At 54.7% G+C, this 15529-nt stretch overlaps 1 protein-coding gene across 3 annotated transcripts in view; it reads left to right on the plus strand.

The window, feature by feature from the left end:
* Positions 1-7603: 7603 nt before the first annotated feature.
* Positions 7604-15529, plus strand: part of pbx4 (pre-B-cell leukemia transcription factor 4) — a 29426-nt gene continuing 21500 nt past the window's right edge. Inside the window, exons 1-2 of one of the 3 annotated variants that reach the window (XM_069195720.1) lie at positions 7604-9162; positions 14828-14947. In XM_069195720.1, the coding sequence (XP_069051821.1) occupies positions 8978-9162; positions 14828-14947 (305 nt within the window). In that variant the 5' untranslated portion in view covers positions 7604-8977. The remainder of the gene's footprint in view (positions 9163-14827; positions 14948-15529) is intronic. The other 2 variants (XM_069195719.1, XM_069195721.1) reach the window with 2 other exon arrangements.

Genomic DNA, 15529 nt, shown 5'->3' on the forward strand with positions numbered 1-15529 from the left:
ACAGGGAAAGAGCGAGCCAGGAGGCTGGGTCAGAGTGCACAGCTGTCTCACACACAGGGAGAGAGGCAGGAGGCTGGGTCAGTGTGCACAGCTGTCTCACACAGGGAGAGTGAGGCAGGAGGCTGGGTCAGTGTGCACAGCTGTCTCACACACATGGAGAGAGAGGCAGGAGGCTTGGTCAGTGTGCACAGCTGTCTCACACACAGGGAAAGTGAGGCAGGAGGCTTGGTCAGTGTGCACAGTTGTCTCACACAGGGAGAGTGAGGCAGGAGGCTTGGTCAGTGTGCACAGCTGTCTCACACACATGGAGAGAGAGGCAGGAGGCTTGGTCAGTGTGCACAGCTGTCTCACACACAGGGAAAGTGAGGCAGGAGGCTGGGTCAGAGTGCACAGCTGTCTCACACAGGGAGAGTGAGGCAGGAGGCTGGGTCAGAGTGCACAGCTGTCTCACACAGGGAAAGAGCGAGGCAGGAGGCTTGGTCAGTGTGCACAGCTGTCTCACACACAGGGAGAGTGAGGCAGGAGGCTGGGTCAGAGTGCACAGCTGTCTCACACACAGGGAGAGTGAGGCAGGAGGCTGGGTCAGTGTGCACAGCTGTCTCACACACAGGGAGAGAGGCAGGAGACTGGGTTAGTGTGCACAGCTGTCTCGCACACAGCCAGAGAGGCAGGAGGCTGGGTCAGTGTGCACAGCTGTCTCACACACAGGGAAAGAGCGAGCCAGGAGGCTGGGTCAGAGTGCACAGCTGTCTCACACACAGGGAGAGAGGCAGGAGGCTGGGTCAGTGTGCACAGCTGTCTCACACAGGGAGAGTGAGGCAGGAGGCTGGGTCAGTGTGCACAGCTGTCTCACACACATGGAGAGAGAGGCAGGAGGCTTGGTCAGTGTGCACAGCTGTCTCACACACATGGAGAGAGAGGCAGGAGGCTTGGTCAGTGTGCACAGCTGTCACACACAGGGAGAGTGAGGCAGGAGGCTTGGTCAGTGTGCACAGCTGTCTCACACACATGGAGAGAGAGGCAGTAGGCTTGGTCAGTGTGCACAGTTGTCACACACAGGGAGAGTGAGGCAGGAGGCTGGGTCAGTGTGCACAGCTGTCTCACACAGGGAGAGAGAGGCAGGAGGCTGGTGTCAGTGTGCACAGCTGTCTCACAGAGAGAGAGTGAGGCAGGAGGCTGGGTCAGTGTGCACAGCTGTCTAACAGGGAGAGAGAAGCAGGAGGCTGGGGTCAGTGTGCACAGCTGTCACACGCACAGAGAGAGAGGCAGGAGACTGGTTCAGAGTGAACAGCTGTCACGCACAGGGAGAGAGAGGCAGGAGGCTGGGGTCAGTGTGCACAGCTGTTTCACACAAAGGGATAGTGTGAGGCAGGAGGCTGGGTCAGAGTGTGCACAACTATGCTTTTTACTTTTTGATTAATTGTGCATTTATAGAGCTTTTCTCTCTAAAACTCTACATTGCTTATGAATATCTGTTACGGATATGGGGACAGTTTAGAGTATAAAAAGTAAAATAGCACTATAATCTACATAATCTCCCTAATTCCACCATACAATCACAGCAGTCAAAGTAGATCAAACCTGGCAAATGTAGTATTCCAGTCTGCCAGCATGCAGATTAGCTCAGTATATAGGATAGTAAATCCTGCTACACACAATTATCATTGGTGCTTAATTATTTCTTAATATTATTATAAATGGGTTTCAGGTCTGCCGCGTGTGGGCCACAGTGGGTTAGACTGCCAGGGAAACAGGACTCATCTTTGTGCTGCACAGACCGAGGAGTACAGTACCACTAGGAAAAAGGAGGCAGTGATAGAAGGGGACCCCAGTTTTGTGGGGTACAGACACCTGTCCACCTGACACTCAGGTTCCTGACCTTCTGGAGCGTGTGGACAGTCACGGTCTGTGCTTGGAGAAAACTTGTGGGAAGACCTGGGCTGCAGAACAGATTCAAGGGTTTAGCTTGGGAACCAAGGAGCACCAAGGTGTACAGGGATCTGCCCGGGAACTCAACTGATCTCACATGCAGCACAGGGAAGCATGAGAGATCCTGGGGTTTAACAGGTAGCTGATGGGACACAGGAGGTGGGGAGGTCCCTCTGGACCTAGCAGGGCCTGTGCGGGTCGGACGAGCTGAGCTGGAACCAGAGGGGTACTGAGAGGCCCGCAGACCACCGCAGGCGGGTGGGATCCGGCAGCAGAAGCCGTAGACGACGCCTCCCTTCTGGTCGGGAGCACACTGGAGTACGACCGGGGCTGATAGAAATCTGCCGGGCGCAGACGCTTCTTTTGCGAAGACAGGCGGGGGAGCGGAGGGCTGTGGTGTGAGACTAACCTGCTGGCTACCCAACTGGAGCTCAGGGGCACAGGCTCTTCGGAGTGGAAAATGGGGGTGTTGGCAGGTCTCCAGCTCACACCTGGCGTTACCCTCCCAGAATTTCCCCATGATGGCACTTGCTTGCAAGATGGTGCTGGCATTACCGCGGGGTAGCAGTGTTCAGTGGTGGCTGGTGCACCCCTGAGAAAGGTACCCCACCCAGGTCGCCCCAGTGAGCTCCCAGGTTACAGGCTGCAGGCCGTGTGTGTGTCACTGGAAACTCGGCCGACTTAGTGAGTTTGGGACGATGACAGATTGCCAGGGAATTTCAGGGGTTTACACGTAAACTGGGGTGCTGCATTGACTGAGACGTTTAAGGGTGGCTTAAAGACACCAGCCAGGGAACACGCTCTTAATAATAATATCACTTTATTAACCCTTTACAATTTCTTGCATTAGGAATAATCTTTTCGCATACCCCAGCCTGCTCTCCATGAGACACACAGACAGGGAAAGAGCATGGGGTCAGAGCACAGGGTCAGCCACTGTACAGAACCCCTGGCCCTGCTCAGGGGCCCAACAGAGTAGGATTCCTCTGCCGGCTGCAGGATTTGAACCGGCAACCTTCCAGCCACAGGCGCGGATCCTTAGCCACCGCTCCGCCCCGTAGACCTGCTCTTTTCAGACCACCAGGCTGTACTGAAGGGAGCAGGTGTGAGAAAATCACAGGGACATGCTGACTGTTCTAAGCTTCCTTCTGCAGCATCGTTTCAATCCTGAGAGCCGGCGTCTAGAAGGAGAGGTTTCTAACTTCGCGGAAGCAGGCTGTGAAGCAAGGAGGTGGACCTGACCGGCGAAGGAACCGGGAGCAGAGGGCGGTCAGACTTTGTCGCAGTGATCGTGAAAACACAGACTCATCCCGAAAACAATCAAGCCCGTGTCCAGGGAAGCGTGACCGGGAAGGCGGCGCGGAGCAATTAAGCAAACAATCGGAAAGACGCCTTTTTCTTCAGGCTGTGTGAGGGGCTCATGGCTGCACGATGGAAAAAGAGTCCACTGCGCCTCAGACCCAGCTGGAGAAGACATTAGAATTGCCAAGAGCCAGACGGAAGCTAATATTGCAACAGAGGTAAAAGATAATGAAAGGCGTTTTTCAGTAATACAACAGCAAAACACCGGCAGAGCCCAGGATAAGTAGTTTATGGGGTAATAGGGGATTAATAACAGAAGACAATAAAAATATTGTAAATATACTAAATTAATATCTCACACAGGCTTTTACAAGAGAAGATCACAATAATGCAGAACATGCAGTGTTGTATCTATCTTCACATTAACACTCTATCATTGTGCACAGCTGTTTCACAGGGACGGCTTGCTTTTAGTATGATAATCAGATCTAGATCTCAGTCCAGCTCCTCTGTATCTTCACAGTAACACTCCATCATCATCATCCTCAGGTCTGTAGAGTAACTGTAGAGACACTCAGTCCAGCTCCTCTGTATCTTCACATTAACACTCCATCATCATCATCCTCAGGTCTGTAGAGTAACTGTAGAGACACTCAGTCCAGCTCCTCTGTATCATCACATTAACACTCCTTCATCATCATCCTCAAACCTGTGGAATAACTGTAGAGACACTCAGTCCAGCTCCTCTGTATCTTCACATTAACACTCCATCATCATCATCCTCAGACCTGTAGAGTAACTGTAGAGACACTCAGTCCAGCTCCTCTGTATCTTCACATTAACACTCCATCATCATCATCCTCAGACCTATAGAGTAACTGTAGAGATACTCAGTCCAGCTCCACTGTATCTTCAGAGTAACACCCCATCATCATCATCCTCAGACCTGTAGAGTAACTGTAGAGATACTCAGTCCAGCTCCTCTGTATCTTCACAGTAACACTCCATCATCATCATCCTCAGGTCTGTAGAGTAACTGTAGAGACACTCAGTCCAGCTCCTCTGTATCTTCAGAGTAACACCCCATCATCATCATCCTCAGATCTGTAGAGTAACTGTAGAGACACTCAGTCCAGCTCCTCTGTATCTTCACAGTAACACCCCATCATCATCATCCTCAGACCTGTAGAGTAACTGTAGAGACACTCAGTCCAGCTCATCTGTAGTTTTAACAGACGTTATACTGTGTTACTGCAAGCTTGCAAGAAGAAAAAAATGCTTCTCTCTGCTTTTACATTTGGGCTGAGGGAAGAGACATTTACATGATGCATTTATCCTAATTGCTTCATGGGCTAATTAATCTGAATTAACAAGGGGGGCCTAGGGAGTGCGGAAGGGAAGGGGGATGGAGGAATTTACTCAGTATTTTGGTGAGCTTCTACAATGTAGAACTTTGTTTTTGTTGGCCTTTGGCTGGGTCATCATTTGTAGGACAGTTGCTGTTGATATCTGTGAATGAGGTGACCTGCACGCACATTGACATACAGACTACTACAGCAAGCAGAACTTGAGAGACAGCGAGAGAAGAGTGCTCTTTTATTGAATACAAGGTGTAGACACACACACTAACGCCATAAGACAATAGTATAGCTATGAATACACAGTACACAGAATACACGGGTACACAGACAGTACTACACCCCTCTGTTGATACAGTATGAACACAGACAGTCCTACACCCCTCTGTTGATACAGTATGAACACAGACAGTACTACACCCCTCTGTTAATACAGTATGAACACAGACAGTACTACCCCTCTCTGTTGATACAGTAGCACACAGACACTCCTACACCCCTGTTGATACAGTATGAACACAGACAGTCCTACACCCCTCTGCTGATACAGGATACAGACACAGGGAAGGCAGCTCTATGCTGATGCTCAGTAGAGCAGTGTCTGTCCAGGACCGAAAGCTGGCTGTTGGTAGATTGATTGCGGTCTGATTACTCTGGAAAGTTTTGCTGCTTCTAAGCACAAAGCCTGCCTGCTTCCTCGCACACCGTGATGAGGACAGACGGGACTCCCCTCTCTCCTGCTCCTCTGTTTATCCATCACCCTGTCTTCTTATCTGCACTTTTATCAGTGTGATGAACTGCCCCAGTGGCTGAATGGTCTCAGAAACTCAGAAACTGTGCAGGTTGGCAGAAAACACAAGTCAGAAACAGAGCCTGCCAGCTTTTTAATCTGCACTGCCCCTCCTCACAGGAAGACAGATTGTGGACGGGGGCTGGGCGTGCATGGAGATAGGATGTTTTAATAGACTTGGTGCTCTCTTAGGAAGACCAGAGGTCTCTCAAAAAGCAGAGGTGGACACACACAGCTCCCCTTGTGAGTCACACAGTGCAGTGTTCAGTACAGCTCTGACACACTGAATCACACAGCGCAGTGTTCAGTACAGCTCCGAATCACACAGCGCAGTGTTCAGTACAGCTCTGACACACTGAATCACACAGTGCAGTGTTCAGTACAGCTCTGAATCACACAGCGCAGTGTTCAGTTCAGCTCTGACACACTGAGTCACACAGCGCAGTGTTCAGTACAGTTCTGAGTCACACAGCACTGTGTTCAGTACAGCTCTGACACACTGAGTCACACAGCACTGTGTTCAGTACAGCTCTCACACACTGAGTCACACAGTACTGCGTTCAGTACAGCTGAGTCACACAGTACTGTGTTCAGTAGAGCTCTGACACACACAGCAATGTTTAGTACAGCCATGACACACTGAGTCACACAGCGCAGTGCTCAGTACAGCTGACACACTGAGTCACACAGCGCAGTGTTCAGTACACCTCTGAGTCACACAGCGCTGTGTTCAGTACAGCTGTGAGTCACAGCGCAGTGTTCAGTACAGCTGTGAATCAGAGCGCAGTGTTCAGTAGAGCTCTGTCATACAGTGCAGTGTTCAGTACAGCTCTGACACACGGAGCCACACAGTGCAGTGTTCAGTACAGCTGTGAATCACAGTGCAGTGTTCAGTAGAGCTCTGTCACACAGCGCAGTGTTCAGTACAGCTATGAATCACAGCCTAGTGTTCAGTACAGCTGTGAGCCACACAGTGCAGTGTTCAGTACAGCCCTGAGTCACACAGTGCAGTGTTCAGTACAGCTCTGAGTCACAGTGCAGTGTTCAGTACAGCTCTGACACACTGAGCCACACAGCGCAGTGTTCAGTACACCTCTGAGTCACACAGCGCTGTGCTCAGTACAGCTGTGAGTCACATCACTGTGTTCAGTACAGCTGTGAGTCACTGTGCAGTGTTCAGCACAGCTCTGACACACTGAGCCACACAGGGCAGCGTTCAGTACAGCTGTGAGTCACAGCAGTGTTCAGTAGAGCTCTGAGTCACACAGTGCAGTGTTCAGTACTGCGGCGACAGAGAACATGTCATATCTATGTGCCGACTGAAACAGAAATATCTCACGGCCGCTGTTGCGTGAATCGAGCTCATCCTTAAAGCTGTCAGCTTCCCAAGACCTTGAAAAAATGTTAATAACAGTAATTATATCTGTAATTACATCAATTAAGTTAATTGAGAAGTTCAAACGGGACCGCAGAGAAGCAGCCTGACCCTCCCGTCTGTCGCGGCGACCGCTCGCCGCCTCTTCTCGCCTGTTAATTGCCATTTTAATTACCGTTTGAAAAACCTTAAACTCCCGAAGTTCAGTTCGGACACCGCAAAATGTGCGCAATACATTGCCGAATACAAAGTTTTCATGTCTGTGTGTCAGTTTTGGGAATTTCCCCTATTCCTTTTATCATCTGTAACAGATTTTCCGTGTGTGTGTGTGTGGGGGGGGGGTTAAGAAAACAAACCTGTTTCTTAGCAACCGCTCCTACCCCTTGTCAATCACAGTGTGTGTGTGTGAGGTTAGAGCAGTTTTAATAGGCCGGGCGAAATTAAAAATTAAACTTCCAAATTCCCTCCCCTCCCCCAGCCCGTCTCCACGGCAACCACAGCAGTCAATCACTGCCGAAGTGGGCGGGTAGAACGGGGCTCGAGACTCCGGCTTCCCGCCCCCTCCCCCCCTCCACACACTCTTACTCACGCGCGCGCGCACGCACACACACCGCTGGTCTCCAATGGCAACGGAGCTGCCAATCAAAGCGGGGGGCGGGCCCGTGGCGTCTCGCTGTCCAAGAAAGACCCCAGCGAGCTCGCAGCCGGGAAAGAGCGCATAGATACAGCAGAGCGGGTCGTCCAGGCGATCGGGCCTCCTGACTGCTTCGTGACCTGTCGGGGGGCACCACACCCGTGCGATTAATATTGTGCTTGTGCGGCGGGGGCGGGGCAGGAGTCGTCTACACTACACTAAAAACACACAAAAAAAAGGTGTAAAAGCAGAACCACGAGAGGTACTCGCACACGTCCTATACACGCAGCCTTGCACGGGTAGCGCTCCCCCTAGCGGACGGCTGCGGTATCACAGCCCCCCCCGGCGGATGACGTAACGGCGAGTACGGAGTCTGAGTGCGCGAGACTGCCGTGGCGTGCGGGGAGTGGGGGGGAGGAGAGAAGAAAGGCACACCAGCAAGACAGCTCGCCTCGGCTGCTCGGAGGGCCCGAACAGACCGGGCTTTTGTATCGAGTTTCTCTCTCTCTCTTTTTTATTTTTTTGCCGCCCCCCACCTCTCTCCCTCGGTCCTCCCCCCCCCTCCGCCGTGGTGGTTGGTTTGCGCGTGGAGGAGAGTGGAGAGGCGCGAGCGACACGCTGGGCTCTGCGGTCGCGTCGCGTTTTTACAACTAGTTTATTATCCAAGTGTGGAGTTTGGTACACGGCGACCCGGTCGCGCACGGCGGGAGCGGCGAGGAAAGACGGGAGCGCCGCACGGGGTCGTGTTCCCGACTTTGGACGGAAAGGGAGGTTGGAGACTCGGGATTTTTCTCTTACACGTTCCCCATCTTCTGTTGTTCTGTTCGGAAGATCTCCCGACAACCCCCCCCGTCTCTTTCTGTTTGTTGTGTTTTTTTTTTTCCTGGAGAGCGGACCCGTTCCGTCTGAATTCTCGGGGTGCGTTTCTCTCGTCTTGGGTTTGAACTCCGGACAAAAAAAAAAAAACGAGAGAAAAACCCCCCACTAGTTCTGCGTCGCTTCCATTCTCGCTTCTCCTGGCTGCCGCGAGCCGACACGGCGTCTCGAGGTCTGTGCGCGCGTCTCTGCCCAGGGCTTCACCCCTCGCGACAGCGCGCTATGCGATCCTGCGTCTCGGGCTGCTCTCCGTCGTCGGGAACAATGCCGTGCGCCGCCAGGGCTCTCTGATCGCCGCGGCTCCCGGACTGGATGTAGCTCTGCCCGGCGTCGGTGTGGCCTTTTCGGTTTTTTTTTTTAAAGCTTTTATGTTGTTGTTTTTTTTTTCTTGTCGTTTCGGAGACGGGTTATTGTTTCTTGCCGCTCCGAAACTAGGGGATACTTGCCGTATTTGATGGGCCAACGCGTGCATCGGTAATAACTTCCACTCCGTGTTTTGTAGAGCCCGTATATGTAAATACATATATGTTTTTTTCCTCCCAAGTCCGAGATTTCTTTTTCTAAGCGAGCGGATTGAGTTTTCCTCGGGTCGAGAGCCCCGTGTGTGCAGGGAGAGAGAGAGTGAGATATTTACAAACCCACCGCCACCGTCTCGGCTCTCCACACCACCAGCCCCGCTCCCCGAGAAAGACGGCGAGCCCGCTCTCGGAAAGATGGATGACCAGACCCGCATGCTGACGGGTCTCTCCGGTCTGAGCGGACTACAGCAGACCGACGTCGGGGACCCCGACTCGGTGCGCAAGCAGCAGGCGCTGGGGCAGCCCCAGCAGGACATCGGCGACATCCTCCAGCAGATCATGGCCATCACCGACGAGAGCCTGGACGAGGCGCAGGCCAGGTGAGGCGGCCGCAGACGCCGGGAGAGGAGTGAGGGGCGAGGGCGGGGAGGAGGAGGAGGAGGAGGGAGGGGGGTATTGAGAGCCGAGACAAAGCGCCGAGCCGGGGTTGGGAGTGGGGGGGGGCGGTGGTGTGCTGCACGCGGACGCGAGTGGAGCCCCGCGCGCTTGAGGCGCTGCGGCTCGTGGCAGCTCGCGGAGGCTGGTCCGCGCTGTGGCCGAGGTGGCTGTGCCTGGTGGTGGGGGGGGGGAGGCGGCGTGAACGCGCACAGGGCGCTGGGGAAGACGGCGGACGGACCCCCACTCTCCTGCTGCTGTTACCCCCCCGGCCCGTGTCCCTGCCCCGGGGTGGTGCGCGCGGGTCAGCCCCCTTGTTCACACGCGCGACGTGGCTGGTGCCCCGCTCGCTCGCGGACGCCTATCTCGGAGGTTGGCTACTGGGGGTTCGGGAGAGAGGTGCCACTCGAGAGTGTTTAGTGTTCCTCACTCCCGTGGGAAGCCTTGCCGCCCAATGCGCTAGTGCTTAGGGTTACCCACTCTCCCCCGAGTCCGTGACATGGGGTGGGGGCGTGCACAGGGGGCGATCCGTGTGTCCTCGTGCAGCTCTCGGGTGGGTTTTGAACTCGGGGGGCACCCCCCCGCGTGTGGAGGGGGTCTCGAGTGGGCTGTGCAGCCCTCATCCCGCGGGCTGCTGTTCGGCACGTGTTGTCCAGGTCACCCCAAGAGCAGAAAGCCCTCCTGCTGGCGGCCTTAATTGAGTGGGGTCCCCCGCGCGGGGCCGCGGTGCAGAGCGCTGTGACGTCGCGCCCCCGAGCTCGAGGCCCCCCGTCTCGGGACTCTGCGGCGGGTGTGGGGGGCCCCGACAGCACTGGGATGCGAGTTTATCCACAGGTTGTGTGTTTGTGTGTGTGTGGGGGGGGGTTACCAGACTTTTCGCGAACAACTATTCTGGGTTTTAGGGGCGAAGCCCGTTTCCCACCGGTCAAAACTGGGTTTTGTTTCTCTCTCGCGCCCAAGATCGCTCTCCGGGTTTGAAGACGTTTCTGAACGTCCGGTAAAGACTCTGGGGGACAATGTCTCTCGGAAAAGTAAGACCCGGAGGTCACTGGCGGGTGAGGTGAGGTAGTGGGGTTCGTGTCAGTGGGCTGGCCCGGGACCGCCGTTTGGAAAACTGCAAGCGGGACAGAAAACGGGAACATTTCTCATGGCAACCGTCTCCGGAAATAAAAGCGCTTTCCTCGCTGTGAAGCCCACCTGAGAGAAAAGGTTGAGGGTGGCGCCGTGGTACCGGGCGATGAGCAGCCCTGAGGTACCGGTCCGTTTCGGTCAGAACCTGTGGCGGGTTGTATTGCCTACCCGCACACGCGTTCAGTTCTGGTGTGAGACTTTTCTTCTCAGCATTTCTGATTAAGAGGTTTAATTAATGTCTGGATGCTGACAGAAAAGTACAGTTCGATATTCTGGGAAAAATACGCTCCTTTTATGCAAGTTTTGTGTCCAGTGGTTTGTATTATTAGTATATTAAAGCCCCCCCTCCCTGGCAGTTTGGTCTAATTTATTAAAAAGCGCCGTTTGACCAGCTGGGTCCCATTCTTAATTTATTCATTTGTTTCCTATCGCTCTGTATCGCTCCTCTGCGCTGCTCATCCTGATGTGTGGCCAACCGGACCCAATCAATTCTCCGATAAATAAGTGTGGCTTTGCAGCTGCCCGCAAATTGAGTTTCCATTAAGGAGCTCTGGGCCTCAAGCACGGCTGGGGTAGGAGGGGCAAGGAAATTATAATTGACGTTGAGAGTCTCAGCCGGAGAAATGAGAGGAGTGGATTTCTTTTCTTTCCCCTGCTTGTAGCTCGCAGTGGGGCCCTGGAAGTCCTCGTAGTCTCGGCCCGGTCTCTTTGGTTACCGGGCTTCTGGGATAACGACGGTGGCTTGGTGGTAGTTCTCGGTGTGTGGGGGTCCCCTCGACCCCACGGCGACCCGCCTTCGGTTCCGCCCGGTCGGTGCAGCACGGTCGCCGGACCCTCTAGGATCCTCGTCCCGTCAGGCCCCATGTGTGACCCCCCACCTCGCCCACCCCGAAAAGCTGTCCACATCTTTGAGACCTTCATCCGGTAGCAGGGCGGCTGGCTGTGCGGAAAATGAGACCGGACTGGGGTTACCTGTCGCTGAGGGGCCTCCTAGGGCCCCAAGCCAGTCCTGGAGCGAGCGCCTCCTGCTGTTGATTTTGCTGCTGGAGAACTGTGCCGAGGCTGAAAACAGTGGGGCGCAGATATCCGCGGATTTACAGGTCTCCTCCTGTTTGGGCCACCACCTGTTCTACGGGTTGCCCGGTAGCATCTCGGATCCCGGGATGCTGTTTTGGAGCTTCGGGACATTAAAGCAGTCCCAAACTGGTGTGGGCTCTGGGCTCATCGAGCTCCCAGAATCTCATCCAGCCTTTTCTTAAAAGAGATCGGCTTCTCATCCTAGCAAATCTCCTTTTGCTCAACGACAGCAGGTGGCTTGAGCTCCACTCTCCAAGGAACACGGCACACGTCCTGACCTAGGTGCGCGTGCTTTGGGTTCTGTCTGCTGCTCCCAGTTCTGGAAGTAGTTGTGTGGCTTGGCTTGGTCTGCTCATTGCAGAGAGACCAGTATGTACTGAGAAAGGTCAGACTCCCAGTGTACAGCAGTCTGATCTGCACTGGGTTTTCTCAGCTGCAGCTGTGTGTGGAAATGGGCGCCTGGGGGCTGGGGATCGCATGTTGTTAGCTCTTCAGCTTCGAATTGCAGAAGCCAAGGAGCTAAATTAAGAAACCTTTGTTTAAAGTGCTCTTCTGCTCTATCAGTGCCAACATACCTGTGTTCGTGAAACCTGGAACAGCTCTGGCAGCTGTGTGCTGGGAGTCTAATCTGGTTGCCTTATTATTCTGCGTCCTGCGTGTGGATCTGTCAGTTGGTGTGTTTGTGAGAGCTCTGTGTCTGGGACACCCCAGGCTGTGATTTCCAGGCTAGCTGCTGTGAAGCCGCAGAGCTGGCGCCCAGCTGGGCAGGCAGGGAATGGCTTCTGGGTGCTTTAGTTTCCCACAGTGCGATCACATGACAGTCTTGAGCCTTGACGCGGTGTCACACGGCAGCTGTGCCCACACGGGAGCCCTCTTATCTTGGTACTACATCTGCATCTCAAAGTCTGTGTCGTCTCTTTTTCTCTGTCTGCATCTATTGCTCTGCAAGTCCTGTTTGTCCAGGACACTGACACAGCCCAGTCACGGGGCTCTGGACTCTTCTAGTCCCTGTGGAGTCCAGGACACTGACAAAGCCCAGTCACAGAGCTCTAGACTCCTAGTCCCTGTGGAGTCCAGGACACTGACACAGCCCAGTCACAGGCTCTATACTCTTCTAGTCCCTGTGGAGTCCAGGACACTGACACACCCCAGTCACGGGGCTCTGGACTCTTCTAGTCCCTGTGGAGTCCAGGACACTGACACAGCCCAGTCACGGGGCTCTGGACTCTTCTAGTCCCTGTGGAGTCCAGGACACTGACACAGCCCAGTCACAGGGCTCTAGACTCTTCTAGTCCCTGTGGAGTCCAGGACACTGACACAGCCCAGTCACAGGGCTCTGGACTCTTCTAGTCCCTGTGGAGTCCAGGACACTGACACAGCCCAGTCACAGGGCTCTAGACTCTTCTAGTCCCTGTGGAGTCCAGGACACTGACACAGCCCAGTCACGGGGCTCTGGACTCTTCTAGTCCCTGTGGAGTCCAGGACACTGACACAGCCCAGTCACAGGGCTCTGGACTCTTCTAGTCCCTGTGGAGTCCAGTACACTGACACAGCCCAGTCACAGGGCTCTAGACTCCTAGTCCCTGTGGAGTCCAGGACACTGACACAGCCCAGTCACAGGCTCTATACTCTTCTAGTCCCTGTGGAGTCCAGGACACTGACACAGCCCAGTCACAGGGCTCTAGACTCTTCTAGTCCCTGTGGAGTCCAGGACACTGACACAGCCCAGTCACAGGGCTCTGGACTCTTCTAGTCCCTGTGGAGTCCAGTACACTGACACAGCCCAGTCACAGGGCTCTGGTCTCTTCTAGTCCCTGTGGAGTCCAGTACACTGACACAGCCCAGTCACAGGGCTCTAGACTCTTCTAGTCCCTGTGGAGTCCAGAACACTGACACAGCCCAGTCACAGGGCTCTGGACTCTTCTAGTCCCTGTGGAGTCCAGGACACTGACACAGCCCAGTCACAGGGCTCTGGACTCTTCTAGTCCCTGTGGAGTCCAGGACACTGACACAGCCCAGTCACAGGGCTCTGGACTCTTCTAGTCCCTGTGGAGTCCAGGACACTGACACAGCCCAGTCACAGGGCTCTGGACTCTTCTAGTCCCTGTGGAGTCCAGGACACTGACACAGCCCAGTCACAAGCTCTAGACTCTTCTAGTCCATGTGGAGTCCAGGACACTGACACAGCCCAGTCACAGGGCTCTGGACTCTTCTAGTCCCTGTGGAGTCCAGGACACTGACACAGCCCAGTCACAGGGCTCTGGACTCTTCTAGTCCCTGTGGAGTCCAGTACACTGACACAGCCCAGTCACAGGTCTCTGGACTCTTCTAGTCCCTGTGGAGTCCAGGACACTGACACAGCCCAGTCACATGCTCTAGACTCTTCTAGTCCCTGTGGAGTCCAGGACACTGACACAGCCCAGTCACAGGGCTCTGGACTCTTCTAGTCCCTGTGGAGTCCAGTACACTGACACAGCCCAGTCACAGGGCTCTGGACTCTTCTAGTCCCTGTGGAGTCCAGGACACTGACACAGCCCAGTCACAGGGCTCTGGACTCTTCTAGTCCCTGTGGAGTCCAGGACACTGACACAGCCCAGTCACAGGGCTCTGGACTCTTCTAGTCCTTGTGCAGTATGGTCAGTAGTATCGAGCATTGTTGTAAATGTAATCGTATTACCAGCTCATGTCACCAATATTAAAGCCAAAACAGTTATTGCGTGTCAATATAATTTTCTACATCAGTTCTACAGTTTTTAACGGTGCTCTTTGATGCTGTAAAACTCGAAATGGCTCAAACTGCTATGCAGCTAGAGGTCCATTGGTTTTCTGTGATGTTGGAGTGTCTCAGCCCTTTTTTTCCCCAGCTGTGCACCATTGGTGTTCTACTGCACCATTGCCTGGCTGTTAACGTGAACCTGCTTCGCTGCAGAGGTCAGGGTCCTCCCTGTGGGCATCTTGTTGTCCTTGGGAGAGCCTAGGCTGTGGTCTTATTCAGTCCCTGTTCTTGATTCCTCAGTTGGAGTCAGGGTCTTCCATTCTTAGAACTGGCAGACTTCGAAGGACTGGTCAGTAAAGGAGGAGGCAGAGACGGGCTCAGATTCCTGTTGTTTAGCAGTCTGATCTTCTCCAGGCTTCACCAGCAGGGCGACTCTCGATCGCTCTGGGCAGGCGGTCTAGCTGTGCAGGTTTACTCACCGTGAGGCTCATCTCTCTAGCGCCTGATGCCCCCCATACTAGAGCCCTTGAGTCTAGTCACAAAACCCGGTGTGGATCAGGCTTGCTAAACAGCAGGAGTTCGACTACGAGCCAGTGTTGGCCTCTGCGGGTGCGTGTAGCGTTTCGCGGGGGGCAGGAGGTTGGGGTCGTGTTGTGGTTGCTGATGCGTGCGCGCTGTGTCCTCAGATCCTGGCGTGACGAGCGACCCCGCTGGGGGGCAGGAGAGGACCGTACTGCCCCAGGAGAGGGAGGGGTCGCAGGGGGGGGCACGGCAGGAACTGACCTGCCACTCAACTTCCAGCACAGGTCAGTAAAATAAGCCCCCCCCTTTCCTCCTCCCCCCCTCTCTCCCCCTCCCCACTTGCTCCGCGGAGTAGCTACATGGTACTGGCAGCAGGCCTGCACACCCTTCGCGAGGTGCGGAGGGCGCTAGGGGTTACAGGGGGGTCAAACCCGGCTCCCACTGGGCAGCAGTCCGACCCACCCCCCCGCTTGTGCGAGCTGCAGGAGTAGGAAGCTCAGGTGAAATTTTCGGCTGGGGGTGGGGCATGTTTATTCAAAGCAAGGTGGGTTTTGGCTTACCTGGAACCTCGCGTGGGGAGTGTCTGTGTGAGAGCCGGAGCAAACCTGGAGCGGGTCACATCGCTGCCGGGGCCTGATGGGTGTCCCTGTGGCTCAGCTCTTCATGAAGCAATCCGTCACATAAAGAACTGCATGATCTCAAACAGCCGACCCACTATCCCGGCAGCGTGCAGTTTGTGCGTTTGCACAACGCGCCGTCTGCTGACGTGTGGGACTGGGCCATTTCCGGTCCCCGACGTGCCTCCGTTTTTAAGTCCTGCCGCCTCCAGTCCTCGTCGGGAGCTCGGAGAGGCTCATGGGTCTCGG

The sequence above is a fragment of the Lepisosteus oculatus genome, chromosome 11 (assembly GCF_040954835.1).
Source record: "Lepisosteus oculatus isolate fLepOcu1 chromosome 11, fLepOcu1.hap2, whole genome shotgun sequence".
Lineage (NCBI taxonomy): Eukaryota > Metazoa > Chordata > Actinopteri > Semionotiformes > Lepisosteidae > Lepisosteus > Lepisosteus oculatus.